The sequence below is a fragment of the Hakea prostrata genome, chromosome 2 (genome assembly GCF_041222555.1).
Source record: "Hakea prostrata isolate BN-2017 chromosome 2, UWA_Hpros_2, whole genome shotgun sequence".
Lineage (NCBI taxonomy): Eukaryota > Viridiplantae > Streptophyta > Magnoliopsida > Proteales > Proteaceae > Hakea > Hakea prostrata.
The window spans coordinates 60,015,484-60,036,139 of NC_142601.1; the positions used below are offsets into that span (position 1 = coordinate 60,015,484).

At 36.1% G+C, this 20,656-nt stretch overlaps 2 protein-coding genes across 4 annotated transcripts; both read right to left on the reverse strand.

Moving 5' to 3' along the window:
• Positions 1-1,389: 1,389 nt before the first annotated feature.
• LOC149025364 (alpha/beta-Hydrolases superfamily protein) lies at positions 1,390-4,798 on the reverse strand. The gene is made up of 10 exons (XM_089143115.1): positions 4,442-4,798; positions 4,165-4,345; positions 3,781-3,914; positions 3,550-3,662; positions 2,654-2,777; positions 2,335-2,490; positions 2,031-2,183; positions 1,860-1,939; positions 1,604-1,653; positions 1,390-1,511 (listed from the first exon to the last, which is right to left on the reverse strand). The coding sequence occupies exons 1-10, from the start codon at positions 4,796-4,798 to the stop codon at positions 1,390-1,392; spliced, it is 1,470 nt and encodes a 489-aa protein (XP_088999241.1).
• Positions 4,799-5,752: 954 nt separating this feature from the next.
• On the reverse strand, positions 5,753-15,590 carry LOC149025365 (small RNA degrading nuclease 1-like). Of its 3 annotated transcripts, XM_089145590.1 has the most exons (13): positions 15,491-15,590; positions 15,115-15,364; positions 14,138-14,320; positions 13,946-14,035; positions 13,672-13,740; positions 10,030-10,170; positions 9,773-9,889; positions 9,603-9,672; positions 9,393-9,487; positions 7,867-8,001; positions 7,675-7,782; positions 7,125-7,229; positions 5,756-6,648 (listed from the first exon to the last, which is right to left on the reverse strand). In XM_089145590.1, the coding sequence occupies exons 2-13, from the start codon at positions 15,154-15,156 to the stop codon at positions 6,283-6,285; spliced, it is 1,521 nt and encodes a 506-aa protein (XP_089001716.1). In that variant the 5' UTR covers positions 15,157-15,364; positions 15,491-15,590; the 3' UTR covers positions 5,756-6,282. The 3 variants fall into 3 exon arrangements, with proteins under 3 accessions (XP_089001717.1, XP_089001718.1, XP_089001716.1); XM_089145591.1 differs by lacking the exon at positions 15,491-15,590 and having other exon boundaries at positions 5,753-6,648; positions 10,057-10,170; positions 15,115-15,411; XM_089145592.1 differs by lacking the exons at positions 15,115-15,364; positions 15,491-15,590 and having other exon boundaries at positions 5,755-6,648; positions 13,946-14,057; positions 14,138-14,220.
• Positions 15,591-20,656: the final 5,066 nt, after the last annotated feature.

Genomic DNA, 20,656 nt, shown 5'->3' on the forward strand with positions numbered 1-20,656 from the left:
CTCCTAGGTAGGAGATCAAGAGTTCAAATCTACTTGTAATTTAATACATATATGTCCCCAAAGATTAGTCTAAATCTACGTAAGCCGGTTTGAACATTGTACAAAACAGGGAAAAACCTCTCCACCTATCATATGATACAACTAAATAAAAGTAACACTTCATATTTTTTTTTCACAAAACCAAAATATCTTTCATTCAAAACAACACATTTTTTCTCACATTAAACATACTCTTTCAAATCACTTCTTGTGTAATTTTCGTTGAATCAAGCTACCTATGAAATGTTGCACCAACTTAACAGGTTCTCTCGAAAGTATATCTCTTCAACTAACACCCTCTTACCTCAAACATGATATTTTTTCGTCCACCTCCTTTATTTTTCTCCTATATATATAATTTACAACCAAATGATTTCTCACTGTATTTCATCTCATCACAAAAATTTTAGAGAGCATTTTATTTCAAAAACATACCCTTCAAAATGAAAAATGAAAAATGAAAAAAAAAAAAAAATTCTTAATCCTTGGTAACATCTATTTTTACTTTAAAACAATAAATATAATTAGCTGTCTCTTTTCTATTTTTACTTTATCAATAAATAATTAGTTCTCACGCTTTGTTTGATGAAAATAGTCGGACAGAATAAAACTCTACTGCAATTACCACAATAAAAAACATTAGTAACTGATAAATTAATAACTTGAAAACGTTTAAAATAATAAATAAAATAATTCAACCTTGACCCATATTTTGTTCCTCCTCTTAAAAGAAAACGTTTACATGTTTAAATTATTTCAAAAAATAACAAAAATCATGCATATGAATTAGAATTAGGTTTCGAACCAACTTACGCATACAGAAGTATTAAGGAGATATTCAAACCAGCTTATATAGATCGAAAATTGCGTATAGAAGTATTAAGGAGATGTTAAAACAAGCTTGTGCAGATCTCGACTAATCCTCAAAGACATGGATTAAGCTACAATGGAATTTAAACTCTCATAATCAGAGTTTCAATCATTTGAAGAGACGACCTGTATAATAAATAGCTTGTCATTCCCATCCAAGGGTGGAAACATGATCATGTACCATACAAAGTCCATTTACAGAAAATATAAGAAAAGTTTACAGTTGTCTCTTGTACTTATGTTCTAACAAAAATTAAATAAAATGCAAAGATATTAATAAACCCAACTAAAATGAAGAACTTTTAATCATTCTGAATAAAATAACAGTTATCAAAGTAATTAGATGAACTACTGCAGAATTAATAAAACCTCTATTTTTCTCCATTTTAGTTTTCTTTATTCATGACAAGGATGACCTAGTTGTCCAGTTCTCAACTTATTTTAATACCTTAGAAATAAACTAAATCTAATTATCTATTATTAAAAATCTTTATAGTAATCATCAATCCACCCCTGAATGATCCCAACCTCTTGTTTCCTCTGAGCGATAAGCCAATCTGGGTCATCTTTCTTTGCGAACCGGAGATCTACATGGTGAGCTCCTAAAGGAATCAAATCAATTAACAAACCTGAAAGCATTAATGATGGAATGAAAACACACGAATATAACAGAGATGAGGAGCAACAAGATCACCTCTCTCTGTAACAAGCGCGATGATGCTGCCAGATATACTCTTCAACACTCTGAATAGGTTCAAAAATCACTAATTTTAGCTTCAAAGCCCAACATCTAAATTGATAGATATGAATCAAAACTTGAAAGAATAAACAAAAAAACATGTTTTTGCTGTACAACCACCCGATGGTAAGATAGACTAGAAAGGGTTTGAGCAATAAGAGAGAAACATATTTAAGATTAAAAGATAAAAACATGTTTTATGTTTACTCACCCTCCCCTGCTCCAAGGGTCTTGCATCCCATTAGAAAATATGATATTGCTTCCAGACTTTTTGAGCACTTGTTCAATCCTCTGTGAACCATTGACATTAAAAAAACATTAAAATTCATCAATCCACAATATCTAAGAGGGACTCTTTTGTTTTTTGGGATAAATTGCTTACATAGCCACCAAATTCTGTTGTAATCCAATGAGGCCTTGGCATAACACCATATTTGCTCCTGCAGAAAACTCCTAACCCTTCCATCTTAAAGTTTATGGGAGAGAACATGCTCTCATTAGAGGTACTTAATGGAATCACCATCTCTGTACATGCCTGTCAACATTAGAACATGATTAGGGTTAAGTTTTATTGGGTTCTCAATGGATGCATAGATTGAAGTCAATTCTTCCTATACTAATATACACATCGATTTCCAGTGGTTTCCTGAATGAGATTAGACCCTGAAACTGTTAAAAAGACAAACCTGCCAATTCCAACCTTGGAGGCCATGGGCATCAGTTCCATTTTCCAGATGGAAACATTTTTCAGTTCCAGTGTAGTTGTAAAACAGGTTTGCTGCTGCAAGCACTCTGTTGAGCTTGGTTGTCTTGGGTGAGAATCCATCAATTACCTTACACATCTGTTATTCACGAAAATAATAAACAAATACAGAACTTCAATAGAATTATAAAATGAGAATTCACTTATAAAATATTTTAAAGAAAAACCTTTAGAGAAATTATATATTCTAAATACACCCATAAAAGAATCATTCCAGGAATTTCACTTGTGAAAAATCATACCTCTGTTACAGGGTATGCTGGCAATGGTTTTACAAAATTGGCTTTGGTTGGATAATTTCCCATGGCTGTATAAACAAAAGCCTTCCAAAGCCAGTCTCGTGCAGTGTACACTGATTCAAGGTTTCTGTACATACCAAAGTTTATATGAATGAGTTTGGATCAATTTCAAAAAGCAACTGACATGGATCTTTTGATTATTAATCAGGTCAGACATCCTTGCAAAATCTTCCATTACTCTAGAATTATCAGGCATGCAAATTATGGGAACCTAACCAATTGACACTTGTAGCTGGACAGGTTTGGGTGGTTCAGTTATCTCAGTCTTCCCCCCCCCCCCCCCAAATGGAACATCTCCACCACGCATTATGGGTGGATCTACCTCCGAATATTGACAAAATGAATCAAATATGAAATTTCAATGGGCCCCACATAGGTCTCACCCCCAATGTGTAGTGGAGAGGTTTGTGGGGAGCACAGAAATCTACCCTAATGGATAGAAGATCCAAGCTCTCTTATATGAATGGTGGAGAGGTATAAGAGGAGCACAATCCTCTACCCTCGTAGATAGAGGATCTGAACTCTAACTAGTGCACTTCATTTTTTCAGGAAGCACACAACATGTGCTCACTTTGTGGTCCTTTGTATCCACATAGAACACAGAACAGCAATCCTATAAAGATCTTATTGGCAACTACCTAATAAGGACTTGACATTTGGGATGTCTAGCTATTTCAGGACTTGCCACATGATTTGTCTGGCTTTGTTTTTAGGGCATGGGAAGCTAGAGGTGGACAGGGAATTAATTTGTATGAGTATTTGGGGTGGTACGGTATGGTACTTTTTGGATATACTGTTCATACTGTATCTCATACCTATATCATACAGAATAGGCTTACTTGCAAGTTCTGAAAATTTTGCTGATTTTCATCAATCCATCCTTCTGTTCAGACAGTGCATGGAATTCAGCCCAACTGCCTTTTATCACCTTGTAACAATTCAAGCTTGCTTCCTAGCCCAAGTCAAAAAGATGAGAGAGAGAGAGGAGCCAATAAAGTTATCAAAGAAAGAGAAGAAATTTATTCAGTTTAACAAGAAAGCCTGAAAATTTTTGATCTTTTGAGGTGAACCTTGTAATCTTGGGATACAGCATCATAGAAGCTTGTCCACGGTATGATTTCGTCAAATTGCAAAATAGGGGCTGAAGATGCCATTGCTCCTATTGCTAGATGTGGGTACTTCAATCTGAACCAAGCCGCCAACACTGAAAAGGAGAAAGTAAAAGCTTGGTAGATAAGATGAATTCATTAATGGCTATCATTCCTGGACTGGAAGAAAAAAATACTAAATGTAAAAACATGGTAGAAATTCAAAGATAATGGACCAGATAGAATCATTTCAACACAAAATTTTGATGTACCATATATAGCTGACAGGAAGACCCACCAAATGGTTCAGTCACTCGCTCGAATGGACCAAAATAAAGAGAGGTTGGAGGGAATTCTATAACTTACTTCCTCCATAAGACCCGCCAAAGACCACTACAGGGGATGTTTCAGATGATAAGTTCTGCTTCAAACTCCGAATGAGAACAGCAAAATCTGCTAGTGCTTGCTGTGAATTCAGATACCCCAATGTCTCAGCTGACTGGTAAGAATCCTTCCCAAATGGCAGTGACTCCCCATAAAATCTATGCTGCACAAGTTTTTCAGTGGGAGATTAATATGAAAACAGAGGAACCCATAATAAATCTTTGTTACTATCTATTCATCTTCATAGAGAAATAGTTACTTCAATGAAGACAAGAAGAGCCCGGAACTTGGGAGCAATGTCCCACATGAAACCAGTATTTTCTGCAAACCATTCTATTTCGCCTTCATTGCCAGTATAGACAAAGATAGGACCTCCATGATCCCAATACTTTTTGTCGATGAGGTACTTCTGGTTGAAGGTTTTGTAGCTTTGAGGCTTGAATGTGAAGTGATCTAGGAGCTGAGGGAAGAACTCGATCTCATATGAAATATTTAGCTTTGAGTTCTTAAGATGGTTCATAAGAGAGGGATGGAAGACATTTGGAGTTAGGTCTGCTATTCCTGTTCCAGTAATAGTAAAGAAAAGCAGAACGAGAAGATTTGAAGATGAACCCATCCCTCTCTCCCTCCAACACCCCCAAAACACAAACACAATTGGCCTCCAAGATATAACTACTTATTTTGAATATATATATATATAACTTAGCCTCCCTCCAGCTTCCTTTTTGGATAAATACAAATTGCGTATATATATTTCATAACCCTGTTATCAATTAGACCTCCCTCCAGGCTTTCTTATTTGAGGTTTATAAATGCAAATTGATTCTCTTCAGTATGTAAACTAGTGAAGAGATGCATTCACTTCCATTTTCACCGCGCCCGTTTTTCCCAAAAAAAGGGTAAACCCTGTTGGTTATCAATTATCTGATCAATTTGAAATTTGTTTTAAATTGTTTGGCATCATTCTAATTTTATTTTTATTTAGAAGAATAGAAGACCCAAACAAAAGAAATTATGATAAGATGAAAATTGATTCTCTATGCATTGTGTAGTGTACTAAGAAATAAGATGAGGGTAAAAGAGTCACTTCCATTTTATAACAAGCATGCTGCTCACAGTTACACATTTTTGCTTTCTGCCCAAGCTTATCATTTCAGGTACGTAAATCTACCCCAAAAAAAAGAAAATAAAATGACTAATTATTACCTGTTCGTGCGTGAGGACCTATGAGTGTAAGAACTTAATCATAATGATGGCATTATTTTCTTTGCTTCATTTTCTATCTTGATTGCTTGAACTCCCTTTCTTTATTTTCCATCCTTCTGTGATGATCTTGGTTGTTGATTACAATAACAATGACATTTTCCTTTTTTTGCCCTTTTTAAATTGATACATTATATCTTATTGTGGATGATCCACAGTAAAGAATGTCATAAACCATATAGGACTCTTTTTTTCTTTTTCTTTTTTCTCGGAATTGTAGCTTGTATATATCAAGGGGGGGCAACTTATAGATGGGAGAAAACACCAACTTCAAGAAGATCTGAACTCATGACCTTTTTTAAGTCCCAAATAATACTGTAAGTTTGCTTTTTCACACCATGCTCATTATTTTTAGTCCCATATAATACAGTGTTCATACCAATTCTTGGAAGCCAAATTAATCTAGAAAATGCATCCCTAACTGGGTCATCAAGAAGTTCATATCCACTAGTGACAGTTGAAAATTATCTCCAGAAAGGAATTCACATAGCCAGCATATGGAAGCCAGGGAAGGATGCTACTTATGGATTGAACAATGAACACTAACAAGTTTGTACACTGAACAATGCAGACTGCAAACAGAGCATGAACGCCCAACATATACTAATGTGATAAAAGAGTTAACACGGTTAAATTACGGAGAAACAAGTAGCAGCCTATCCAAACACTGGACTGACCTCTTCACTAACAAAAATGGCTGCAGCATCGACATTGTGTAAGATGTTTAAATATTGAAGCTTTCTCTGTTTTAGATGATAACTTACTTCTGCTATATTGATTACAAAGACAAACCATCAATATAAGAAAGGTATTCACATCTATCAATTCATGTAGATTTCAAAGCCCATGTTTCCTTGTAAGAGCAGAGAGAATCTTCTGCATGTTTCGAATTTCATCATCCTTCTGGCGTAGTTCCTGTTTCAATCTTTTGATCTCATTGACATGATGAACAGACTGATCTGAATTTGTCTTCGGCTCTGACAGTTCCTCCATGATTACCACATCTGTCTTCCGCTTCTTGGACTTATTTATGAGCTTTTCGACTAGGGCCATCTTCTCGTCCAAAGAAGATTGATTAGGGGAATCAGCACATAAAGATTGCTTAGAGGGATCAGCACGTACCATCTTTCGGACATAGATTTCAACAGTTTGTCCTGTGCTAAGCTGAACCGTAACAAGTTTCTGGGGCAGTCCACATGAATCCTGAAGAAGAAACGAAGAAAGAAAGAGTTTAGCTCCAAGGTTCATGACCACAGCAAGCAGTTCCTTCTCCAAGCTATAATATGTAAATATTAGCATTGAACTGGGACAAATCAGATAGAGAACTAGGAAATATGTATTATGGTACTGTGCCAAAAAGACAAACTACCAACAACGTTGCAACTGTTCCATATAACCTGAAAGGGGGTGGGATGTGGATTAAAGATGCAAGTTTTCCCATCACATGCCCAAACCCATTGGAGCCTTTTCTCAAAATTATGTCAAGGATTGGCCCCTTCAATATTATCAGAATACTTAGTCAAAACACTTGATGATACCAGCATTTTTTTAAAGGAAAACTCGAAAGTGGCTTAATAACAGAAAACAGACTCATGCAGTAGCATGCATATACAAGGAGGGTCAGAGATCATGACTAATCAGAAATCAAAGTAGAGAAAATCCTGATGACGCATATATACCTGCTGTTCATCTCCTTGAACTCTTTCAAATGCTTCATTTGCCTCCTGTTGATCTTTGAAAATGGCAAATACAGAGTATTTTTTTCCTCGAGAATTTTCTTTTGCCTGCTAGCAGGTTTAACACACTCAGAACTTCTATTAAAAAAATACATCAAGCTTTTAGATTTTTAACTAATGGATAACAAGGGGCAGCCTAGAATCTGTATGTCTATGTGCATGCAAGTGCACTTCCTTCTTTTTTTCCTTGGGGGGAGGGGGTGAAGAAGGATGCACCGGTCTCCCTGGTCATAGAAGCAAAAAATAATCTAATAATATTATTCTAGCATTTAATTGAACTTCTAAACCCTAAAGTATACTAATGGTAGTGGCCAATAAAATTTTCAATGTTGCGAAACTTAAAGGATCCTTTTGACATAGAAATCTCCATAACACCTACATTTCAAGGTTCAAATACCCAGGCACATGACACACATGTTGCATCTTTCAAATGGCAAAACCTTGATTTGAATTCATAAAAAGAAAAGATTTTCATCCATAAGACATACACAACCTTCAATTCTACTATAAAATTCTTTGGAAATATGCTCCGCAATTCTTCCTTGGGAACATCAACTGGTATTCTGTGGAGAAGCAGCTTTTCCTGTTCAGTTTGAGGTACCTATAATCTCAAAGAGCCATCATGAATTAGCAAGCATTGTCATTGGGTAGATGAAAGGTAAGAACTATTGCATTTCCAACTTACATCTTTGCGAGGTAACACTATACCATCTTCAAATCCATGCTTTATCTTGACAAGAACTAGTTTCATTGCAGCACGTGCATCATCTAGACAGTTATGTGGAGCACCTTCCTTTCGAAGTTCAAGGCCTAACACAGACTGTCAAAGATTTAAAGATAAATACACAACCAACAAGGTTATGATCATTGGAAAATTTCTCTCCCCCCTATACTTACTGCTATTTATTCCTACTCCCCTCTCAAAAGTTTCACTACTGACTTCCCCAAAAAGAAATGAATTACTCCCTGATATTTCAAAATGGCCAAATTACCCTTTATTTGGCTCCTTTGATTGATTATAATCTGTATTTCCTTCCTATTCTCATCCTTTAGAGGAATTATAGGAACTTTTCATCTATATTTTCCTTTTATGTTTTCCATTGCCCTTTGATGATTCTCATTAAAGAGGGAGAAATAAAAAAAAAATGCATCTAATCATGTTTAATGGACTCCAATTAAAGACGGAGGACGAAAATGTTGAAATAACAAAAAAACTCTAAACACATATAATATATAAGAAAGGAGAAGGGGAAAACAAAAAAAAATTATATACAATAAGAAGAACGAAAAAAAACTTAAAAAATAAAAAGTACATCTCTAATCACGACTTCATGTACAATGGACTCTTATACAATCTCCATCAAATAACTGAAAAATGAAAATGGCTATCTCTTAGTAGTGCATCCTTGGGAAAACAAAACTGAGCCATGCAGGCAAGGAGGATGAGTTCAGGGTTTCAGTGAGAAAAGTGAGTGGAACCCAAGTTGGATGCCAATGACAACTCAGCTAAAGCTACCAAATACACATACAGTATTTCACCACAAAAAACAAAGCCGACAATAATTCTCAGAAATAAGACAGGATAATAATGGTTTTTTACCAAAGTATTGAAATTCAGAAAGTACCTAACCATATTAAGGTTTCGCAGGATGATAAAATGTCAGTCTAAAACTCCAGGGAAGGATGACAAAGTACTGCTGTCTAAGCTAGCTCATTAATCCTGAACAAATGCATGCATGACATAAATCTGGGGGAGAGAACGCTAACAGGTTATGACCTATGCGGCTACGCCTAGACATAGAAACCGCCCAACCGCCTTGTGCCCATGAAACAAAGGATATCCCAAGGTGCAAGACACTGGGCAATCTCTATGTCTAGGTGGGGAACCCCACCCCCAACACACACAAAAATATAAGGCACCAACTAAATCTGGGATCACCATGTTGTTAACTAAAACACAAAGATTAAGATTTCTGGTTATAGCTCAGCAGATCCATTAATTGGTTAAAATTTACCTAGTGAAATAGCATGGGTGGTAATAACAGCATCCAAGAGTGTGCTATTCCTTAAAATTCAATAAATTAAAATGAAGACCAAATAATGAAAAAACTTCAGAACCGCATACTGCTTAAACACCCTGAAAGTAGAAAGCAAGCTGCATGAGAAAATAATAATATCGAAGCTGCAGCAAACAATATATCAGAGACTTGCCTTACACAAATCCCTCAAAGAAGGTTTTCTGGGTCCATCAAGAACTTTGAATATGAAAGATGTGTCAATTATTATTGCATGGTCCAACTTTAGTGCTGTGGAACAGAAAGCCAAAGTAAAGATCTAGAAATGGAAACTAAAGATAAATTGTGGGAAGTCTAACAATTAAAGTGGCAAATAATTAAGATTTGAGCAAAGTTCATAGAATACCCCGTAGATCATTACTCAAACTGTGGCCCACTAAAATAGTTCCGTGTGACAGTAGCTTCTTCAATGATTTCTACATAATATCCCATATCTGGTCAGTCACATATCTGGCCGAGCAAGAAAATAAAATAAAACATATAAATCAAGAAACTTCAACAACAATGCCATATCACCTGTACATCAGCCAGTGAATAATTAACTGATTGCAAATCCTCTGCAGAAATTCCAGTAATATCATGTCTATAATCAGCAACAGCCTTATTTGGGTTTACAAGTTCATTAAGTTTGACCTGAAATCATTCCCCAAGAATATTTATACCAATTTAAACAGATAAAGTAACATAATTGATCCCTCCAATAGTCCTAAACGTTAACCAAAATCGCCAAATAAGTTAAATGAACATTTAAATGCCAAAAAAGAAATACCTACTTCCAAATTGTGATCGACAGCACATACTTTAACTACTGCTTCTGTACCATCTTCACAAAGAACCATCTCACAATCAATAGCAATCATTGCATTGGACCTCAAGGCTTTTGAACTCTTACGAAGCTTTGTAACCACCCATTCCTGTTTCATTAAGGAAAAGTGAGTTTTTTCCCCCCTTTGGTTGGGGGGGAGGGGGTTTGGGGTGGTGAAGAGAGAATAAAAATGAACAGAAAAAACAGAAACTCTCAATGTATTATCCATAGAGAAGAATATTTCACATATGTATTAATCCTATGAAAACTTCTCAACTTCAAACAAGGAGACAAAACTCTGAAGTGTTGCTCCGAAACTTACTAATGGGGGACAGAATAGAGTAAAAAGAAGGATAAAGAAGTTAGGGGGAAGAAGGGAAATCTTAGAAGAATTAGTCTTGAAGAAGAGGAAGAGAGAGAAGAACACTCATAAGAAAAAAAGAAGAAGAAGAAGAAAAGAGGAGAGAGAGGGGGGGCTGCAAACACACAAAGCTCAAGCTTCAATTCATTTTTTTCTATTCCATACTCAATAAGCTGATTACAAGTGTTTAAATAACAAAACAAACATACTTGATACGAAAACAGACTATAATAGGACTCTTGGTAATTTAAAACTAACAAAAGACTGATCCTACAAGGACTCTTAGGAATTTAAAACTAACTAAAACTTATCCTAGATATCCTACCCAAATAAAAAACTTCGATTACATGATTATCCCAATAATAAATAATAAAATTCTAAATTATCTCTAGAACTCCCACGAAAACATATCCTATTTTATCTCCTTGCAAGCTGGAGTTTGGGCCCACCAAATATGAAAAATATCATCTAGGTTACTGTTCACGCTACTGTAGCGTGAACAGTAATTTCTGGTTGTGCTGCATCACTTACGGTATGGTTAAAGAACTCCAGATGCAGCAGCCCTTAACTGCAAATCTGGATCAATCGCAACAACAAAATAACAATTAAGCCTCTGAAATTTAATATGGCAAAAGGTTCCCTCATTGGCCTCCGTAATGAAGTCCTCTCTCAGGTCATTTGTTTGAGTAATCCATCTAAAACTGACAATGCTCTAAAGGACAATTCAGCCTTTGGCACCAATTGTTGACAAGGATGTGGGCAAGATATGAGATCTCGCTCACGCCTTTTTGAAGGTTCGAGACAAGACTCTAGTCGTCTCTTGTCTCACGAAATACCCAATCTCGACCAAGATCTCAGTTCAGATCTTGGTCAAACCGAGATCTCCGTCCAACTACTGTTTTAAGTCCCACAACTCAAGTGAGACCTGTCTCACCTCCTCTTGCCTCCCATCTCGCCAACAGTTCCTAAGTTCATTTTTTGTCAAATCGTTGCCTCCTCTTTTCAACAACCTCACAAGTTCATTTTTGCCGGATCATTGCCTCCTTTCACCAACAGCTTCCCTAAGGCACAGCAGCTACTCATGGGCCCAAGCCCAAACTGCAAAGGAAATCCCAAGGCCCAAAGTGATATAAGGCCTCTACAAGCCCGGGGGATTTGCCACCTGCACTCCCCTGGGAGCAGGATCTCTGTGTACGTTGACGGGAAGGTCATCGCCAACAAAATGTGAAGCATGAGCCATACCCAACACTTCTGTTATGAACTTATGATTTATATGGAAGTTATGATGATTGTATTATTGTATTCTTGAGAGTTAAGAATGTGAAGTTATGTTGTACTCACATGCACGATTGTCAAAGCATTCGCCTAGGCCCCTTTTTTTGTCAAGACGACCTGGTGTCGCCTTGGTTTTCATTGCCCTCTGTTGCCTTGACAACCATGCTCACATGGATGGAATTATGTTGGTATTTAAATTATTTTATGTATCTTATCACTTGTTTTTCATTTATATGTCCTAATGGTTCTATATTTCATGTTTTGTAACCTTGCATGTTCATTCCTGCAGCATTTTGATTTCAAACTTAGGGTCTAGCTAGAACTCATACTTAAAATTGTTTCCTCACAAAATCTAAGGCCACCAATGTGTTTAGAAGGCCTATAATAGGCTAAATACCAACTTTGATCCCAACTTAACCAAACCCTCTTGAGATGGGCCTTCGAGTTCACTAGAGTTGACCAGAGAAAAAAATACCAGATCTCGAGCGAGATCTTGCTTTTTCTCAAGGACGAGATTGCCCTCAAGAGCAAGATCTGGTACCTTGGATGTGGCCATGTTCAATCTAGAGCCCAATGCCATAAAACTAATGGTCATGATACCAGTATTGATTATGTTGATAAATCTTCAAACGACACCTAGCAGAATAGATCATACTATTGATACATGTTCTATTAAACATGAAAAGCCTGAGTGGGCGAATAAGTTGGTTACTACAGCCATGGAATTTTTTCTCATAAACCAACTGGTCCAACCAGGTCAAACTTTGTTCGACCGAGTTGAGGGAAATTTCATAGTTTTGCATGGTTTCGTCAAAATTTCCCAGGTTAAGATTGAAACCTAGGACTTTTTTTTTCATTTTCTCATGATTTCATTTCGAGGTCCTGGAAATGTGAAATTTCACTCGATATTCCGAGGATTCAATCGAATTTTGTTCCATGTGCTCAAGAGATAGCATTTAAAGTGGCTAAGTGGATCGAGATCTCTGTTTGACCAAGATCTTAGTCAAGATCTCGCATACCATGTTAGAAAGAGAATTCAAGGTATGCAAACATTATAAGGCCATCTATAGGTTAAAAATCTTTCCAAGAGCATTATTTGATATTTTGAACTCATTTATCACTCATTCTAGATACAAGGCTTAAGCCATGCATTTCTTTCTCACCACTGCTCTTAGGGTTATCTTTAGTTTGTCCCTAGTTTTACTAATTCCTTCAATCTAGATTAATCACTTCTCCGTGTAGGGGCATTTAAAAGTCTCCGTTGAATGTGGATGTGTCACCTCAATCAACTTTCTTATGGCATATCATTTATCAGAACTACTCCTAAACCAGCGCTAATATGATCATTTTTTACCTTACTATTCCTAGTTTTGTCACTCATCCATATTTGCGTCGTCATTTCTACTATCTGAAGTTTATCTACATGATGCTTATTAGCCCAACACTCCACACCATACATCACTAGTCATACAACGGTCCTATAGAGTTTTCCTTCAAATTTTAAAGGAATACAACTATCTCACAAGACTTCGAACACACATCTCCACTTCATCAACCATATTTTAATTCTTTGGGGAACATTATCCTCTACACTTTTTTTTTTTTTGGTGATTGAGCCAAGGTACCTAAAATAATCACTTTTTGGAATCTTCTTGTCATCATGTTTCACCACTCATCATTCGTCCAATCACAACCAATGTTACACTATATATTCCATTTATTTTATAATCCTCCTCCTTAGCCAAGTCATCAAATTTGCTTTCAACTACACACATATAGGAGGTAATCAACTTAGTTTACAGCATGAAACGATATCCAGTACAATGGAGTATTCAATAGGTTCACCAACATAGACAAGAGACGTAATCGTAAAGTTAACCAAAGAGAGCAGGTAACCGATCCTGTATAAAACTTTTGATGAAAAACATATACAAAAATACATAATGACAAGGAGAATTAAGAATTAGATCAAACCTCATTATGAGATGGGAAGGAGTAATCTAACAGGTATTGTGGGTGTTCAAGAGTCAGACAGACCAGCCTCTGCATTGCGAGCACAAAAGTTAAAACTAAACTACAGTAGAATATAGTGTTTTTACATGGGGAAGGTAGGAGAGACTCAACAATTCAATGATAAGGTTAACACCTTCAACACCATGCACGACAAAAATTATCAAATTAGATACCAGTAACCAGATATGCATAATGAATCTATAGATTATTACTAAGGAGGTTATGTATATTATACTTCTTGTGGGGACTCATGGTCTGGATAGCTCTTACAAAGCTCCACAACTGCTTGACGGTTCGAATGGCACTGCATTGCTTTAGCCAAAAACTGCAATCATGAGTGCAGCAAACTACAATATTATTTCAAATAGAACAACCACATTAACAAACAAAGCATCCCAAAGCTTGACTCATAATTCTGTTAATTTACCTTTAAATCTTCATCTTTTGTAAATGTCTTCAGAAATGCAGCTAATGCATCCACTGTTCTTCGTGAAGGATCACTCACGCTAGAACCAAACCTTTTATCATAGGAATCCAAAAATTCTTTCCAACCCCCTTTAGCCCCCTTCATACCCTGCTTTTGGGTTGATTTCACAATTTCAACGAGAACCTACTCACATTAAAATGGTGAACAAGAATTAAAACAAGAAAAATGGCTGAGGTGGGAATCAATCTTTCTACATAAAAATAAGAACCAGATACTCTCGTAAAAAACATTATAAGCATCAACTGAAGAACTATCTTCATAAAAAATAAATAAATCGCATTATTGAGCTAAACCACTAATATGCTAGCAGCAAGTCATCATTGATAATCAGAGTAAGTAATTCAATTACAGACTTAGTACTGCCCAAAAATGTGGCAAACAAATTCTAAGTGCTAAACTTCTAAGTAGTAACGTCATTAGATATAAATAACCCAGTTTTAAAATCGTCATGTGCAACATTCTGCGCACACAGACAAAATTTTGTCTTGGACAATTTATTAGACAGCTCAAATATATCCATGCGATAAGAAACTTGCAGTTCAAGTTCAACGCGCATAGGCACGCAAAGGCACGCAAACACTAAGTAACATCGTGGTTCGCCCAGAGAATTAGCATTTTCTGCTAAGCTCCAACAACCAAAATCCTGCGCTTTATACCCAACAACAGTTGAATATATTTAAATCACAAAATTTGATAAAGCTCACACATTCATAATTAGACGAATTTCAAATCATGTTCATAAATTACAAGCAGAAACCTCACAATAAAACCACCCCAGGAATTCCGAAACTGTAAAAGTGTGAAATTTAAGGATTGTAACAATCTACTCGGTAAGTGAGAATCCAAAGTGGTCGGGAATCAGGCTTAAGTACTTAAGGCATTGAGATGGCTGTTGGCCAGCAAGGTTGCAGGTTTACCTCCTTTTCTGTGGCGTCAATCTTCTTGTCCATGGCTGACATCTGAGAAACACACACTAGCAGAGTTTTCTGCAAGAGAAGCTACGGAACAGGAAACTTATCAAACTTAAAGGAAAGCTAGGGTTTTCAACGTTCCATTTATTCCGACGAACTCAGCCCCAGCTCTCCAGGTTTCCGGTACTGCTAAATAGCCTAAATTCAGAGCCAGTTTCCCGCCGCCACCATTGCTAGGCTTAGGGCCGTCAACACGCTAGAGAAAAGAAATACGAAATATGAGACGATACAGGTCCACCGGAGAGTCTCATGTCCTATTTCCTTTCAACAGGAGGGTATATAATGTAATTTCACACTTAAAAGGAAGAAGAAGAAAAAAAACCTGAACCCAGTCAGCGGCACATCTCCGTCAGAAGCGGCTAAACCCGCGAGGCATTAGTTTCTCCTGGAGGACGGCGGTACCACCGGCACGCTGCTGATACTCTGGAGAAAAGGCAAAGGCAACAGAAGCGGCTGAACCCGATGTCACGCCCTTTTACTACAGCCCTGGTCGGAGACCACCTGTAGTTTTCCTCTCTAAGAAGATTCCTTCACTCAATCAATACCAACACTTTAAGAGATGTACGACAGTAAATACACTTCGTATGCTTGCTGGCACAGCTAACTAGGGGTGTAAAACTGTAAACGGATTGGATAGTGGCATATCCATATCTACATCCTATTATTTTCGGACGGATTCTGATAATATTCTATCGATTTTCGAACGGATTCTGTCGGATTCGGATGATAATCGGATAGTTATTTTCTTAAGTAGATTCTTCTAAACGGATTGAATACAAGTTTTCAACTACCTGTTTACATCTTTACATTTTTATTTGTGAGGGCTAGGTTTGAAATTTAAGAATTTAATAACTTTGATAGCTATTTTAGTAGAAAATCTAGAAAAATAGTCACATATTATAAGCAAAATTTATAAAAATAAGAATAATAAATATAAATAAGTAACTTAATCGGATAATTTTATCGGACGGATAATAATCGGTAAGAAAAGGGTATACCATATCCACATCCTATTAATAATCGGATGGATTCGGATACTCTTAAACAGATGCGGATGCAAATGCAAATTCGAAAGCGGATTTCGGTTATTCATTTACACCCCTACACCTAATGCGGGGGATGACTTCACCTCCAAGAGGAAAATATGAGACCCAGTTGAAGTGGCACCTAAAGCAAGTCAGGCCCACCAGGAATTTTGGAACACAAAGCCCCCAGGCCCTCATGTCTCCTTGTAAAGCCCACCTCACCACCCAAAATCCCTTATCAAGCAAATGGGCCAAGTTTGCACCTAGAGGGTGGTGTAAAGCACACTTTTTTTTTTTTTTTTTTTGGTAATATGTAAAGCAAACTTAGATGCCACTTTCAATGAGCAAGAAAACCGTAGGGGCTTGGGCCTAATCATAAATCATAATGGGTATCATTAGAGCCGTTTTCGAGCCTCATACCTTCCAATCTTCATTGATGGGGGAAGCCTCAGCTCTAAGGTCCGCAATGTTTTATATAATTAATATAAGCGGATCTTCGCCCCTAGTCCCAAGGGAATTCGAACTCTAACCTCATATTCAAAACCATAGTCTTTTGTCAACTAAACCACTTATCGGAGTTAAGTTCCACAATATTGTATGCCCCATCCGAAGCTTAGAAAAGCTATGCTTCGAATAAAAAATATTGCAAGGAGTTAGAAAGACTTCCGAGTGTATTTTTTCCCTTTGTTTCCAGACAGGGTTAACCTTATGCTGACCGCTAACCAATAGAGCCTAATTGTTGACGTACACCACTGTTTGACCTATCTTCATTCCTTGGTTGATTGAGCTTTGTTCTTCTTCTCCATCCTTGTTGTCTTTGGAATAAAATGCGTTCTATCCCAAAAAAAATTGCATCTTATAATTTCTGTCATAATTTTTTAAATATCAAAATTTTATTATTACCACGATTGTGATTTTTTATGTTGTTGTACATGCATCTTATTAAATTTTATACATTTTCTCATGTTTATTATGTAGTTACATACATATGGTCCATTTTAAATAGTAAATTTGTTATAAATGTTCACTCTTCTACAAAAATGCAACGTGGATACATTTCCAACCACAACAAAAGTCTTAACTTTATCACAACTTTATTTATTTATGAAAAGAAATGTATTAACAAAAAAGAGAAATCAAGTGGAAGGAGGTACTCAAGCACAATAGACTATTTGACGATATATTATATAAGTCTTCAGGAATGCTCCCAAATTTAATACCAACCGAATTCCTAGCTATGAAAAGCAAAATTGGGACTAACTCGACAGGCCAAATTAGTCCAGCATGCTTAGGAATAACATTTAACAAGTCATTACACTTGACACTGATTTAATAAGATTTATCACAACTCGATTGGAGCTCATACATTTGTTAGATTGGTATCATCACTGTTGTATATAATAATGGTATCATATTGATTTGGTATAACAATCTCAGTCAATACCATGTAGAATTTAATTGATTTTTGGCACTCTTACCAAAAAGAATCGAAATTTGTACCATAAGGTATAACAGGCATTTTTTTTTGTTGAACCAAGTGTTTTTTTATACATATTGGGATGAGGAAATTATAGGATAATTTTCATCTGGACCCCCTAAGGTTTGCTCCATGTCATTTTTAGTCCAAATAAATTGACACTTTGCATCTACTTCCCCTGAGGTATCTAATAAGATCAATTAAGGACAATTTGTGGTTTTTATGACCAAAATACCCTCACATCTATTCTACCATAAGATTTGCATCATGTCTTCACAATTAAATATAACGGTAAAAATAAAAAAAGTGGGGTATTTACAACTAATAAATTTATGAATTATTAAATTATTGAATATAAAATCAAATAAAGTGGCTTCACTTGTAAAATCTATTTTTTATTTTTACATTTTTAGGATTTAAAAATTCTTAATATACAAAATCGACCCCTTATTTACCCAACTCCCAAATCCCTCTTCATTCTGCCTAGATCCTCCGCCCCTGCTTAGCACATCAAACAACAACAATGGCAAAAAAAAAATTTACAAATTAAAACCCTAACTGTGAACAAAAACAGTTTATAGTTTAGAAAAACAAGCACCTCCATTCTTGTGTCTCCAAGCCTCAGAGACAACACATTAAGTAAACAGTGGTAGAGAATATATAAGAAGAAAATTAAGACAACACGCTACTCTTCTCGCTGCCGAAGCACTCATTGGATGTCTAGTCTCTCTCTTTTTTTTTTTTTTTTTGGTTTGCCAACCCCGGTTTATAAACCGGTGGTTTGACCCGCGTCACACACCTGGCTGTGGTGGGTGAGTCTCCCAACGGGGATTTTTTGCATCCACAAGGATTCCATACTGGAACCTTGCTTAAGCGAATCAAGTTGCTTACCACTTGGACCAACCCCCGTTGGATGTCTAGTCTTTCTCTGCTATCGTGTTCTAGTTTCTTCTGGTATTGTTTCTATCAGGGCAAAACCAATTTCCATTTCCATCATTGATGCTCCGGCCAGGTTTGGTAAGTCTCCCTTTCTATTTGTATTTTATCTTTCTTTGATTGATTCCATATTCAACTCTCATCTACGATTTAGAGTTTATTTTTGCTTCCTTCTTCAGTAAGTTTTAGAATATATTTCAGGTCAACATTATGAACTTTCTCTAAATTAATCTATTTTCTCCTTTGAAATAACATGTGAGGGTATTTTGGTTATAAAAATCACAAATTGTCCTTAATTGATCATATTGGATACCTCAGGAGAAGTATATGCAAAGTGTCCATTTATTTGGACTAAAAATGACATGGACCAAACCTCAGGGGTCCAGATGAAAATTACTCAAACTTATATAACATACTATCAGGCATAATTGAATTCACAACCTTTTTACTAAGAAGTATTGGTCTTACCAAATGAGCAATCTTGCCATGATATAACTGGCATGAATTTTCTTTTTAACATATCAACATTGTTGCACAAGTTGAAAATGATTCATGTTAATTTTTTATGATCTTTTTTCTATGAAGTTCTTTTTCTTTAAGGAAAAATTACTCATGGACTTCTTGTTCGACACCCTCTTTTCAATGTTGATTTAGGTGATCATTTTACTGTTGATGATGCACCTCCCTATTAGCCACAACTTTGATACCATGTCACTATTTTGGTGGTCATTTTACTCTTAAAGATGCACCTCACCTGTCAATCACAACTTTGATACCATGTCACTATTTTTTTCTTTCTTTTTTCTGATAATGCCTCTATTATATTGATTGCTTGGAGTGTAAATGGTACAAAATTCATTTAAAAAAAAAAAAAATTGAATCCATCTTAATTTTGTTGATTTCACTAGAAACCAAGTTGATACTATATCAAACAATGCAATCGGACAAAAATGTTACATCAGAAAATGAACATCAACTATCCGTATGGGTACTCACACTGGGACATATCTGAACCTATAAGTGCAATGCTCTTGGGTGTTTATTCGAAGGGGTCCATCGTATCAATGTTTCAAATTTGGTTTCTTTTTAGATACGTGATGGAGAAGTTAAGATGATAGGTAGAAGTTGGTGCCCTCACATATCTTCATTGTACATTTGGAAGGTGGCCAAACTGGAGGAGCTACCTTTGATTTTTCTTAGAGTTTTTCACTGGTGGCTCCATGTGGGGGTTAAAATTGAAGGTACCTCCCTTAAGTGTCAAATATAATTAATGACTCTCTTTATTGTTACATTTTTTTTTTTTTGTATAAATCTTAATATTACAAGTTTTTTTTTTTTTGGTAATAATAATATTACTAGTTATTTACACCTAACAAAGTGAGCAACTATCTACTAAGTAATTCAAATTTTCATAATTAATTGACAAAAATACCCTTAAGTAAAGTGTTATGATCAAATTATACCTATCATTGTCTCATCCCATACTCAACACTAAGACCCCCTCCCCTATTGGCCACCATCGCCCCCACCTTTCCCTTGTAGGAAATCCCATGGTGACAAATCATGAACTCAACCAAAGGGGTTGCATTAAAATTGGCATTTGTAATTGGAAGCTCCAAGATGGCAACCGCAACCGATGTTCAAAGGTGTTTTTCAACCTAAACTCTAAAAAAACACAAATAACCACTTTTGAAATGGTGATCGACATTTTTTAGAGGGGTGTTTTTTTCTCCCTGTAGTTTCTGGTGGTGGGTGATTTTCGATAAGAGAGGGGTGTGGTAATTTCCGGTGGTAGTGGGTGATTTTCTATAAGCAAGGTGAAGGAAAGAGATAGGTGAAGGGATATTCTCTTTACCTACCTAAGAATTGGGTATGTGATGAGATACTAAAGATTTTCCCTTCACCCACCTAAGAGTTGGGTATAGGATGAGATACAAAGGTAATTTAGTAAATTAATACTTAAAAGAAAATCTTGGTCATTTCATTAGGGGACTTAACATAATCTTTTACACTTTACCAAGTGTTATTAACTAGTAATATTTAGGTGAAT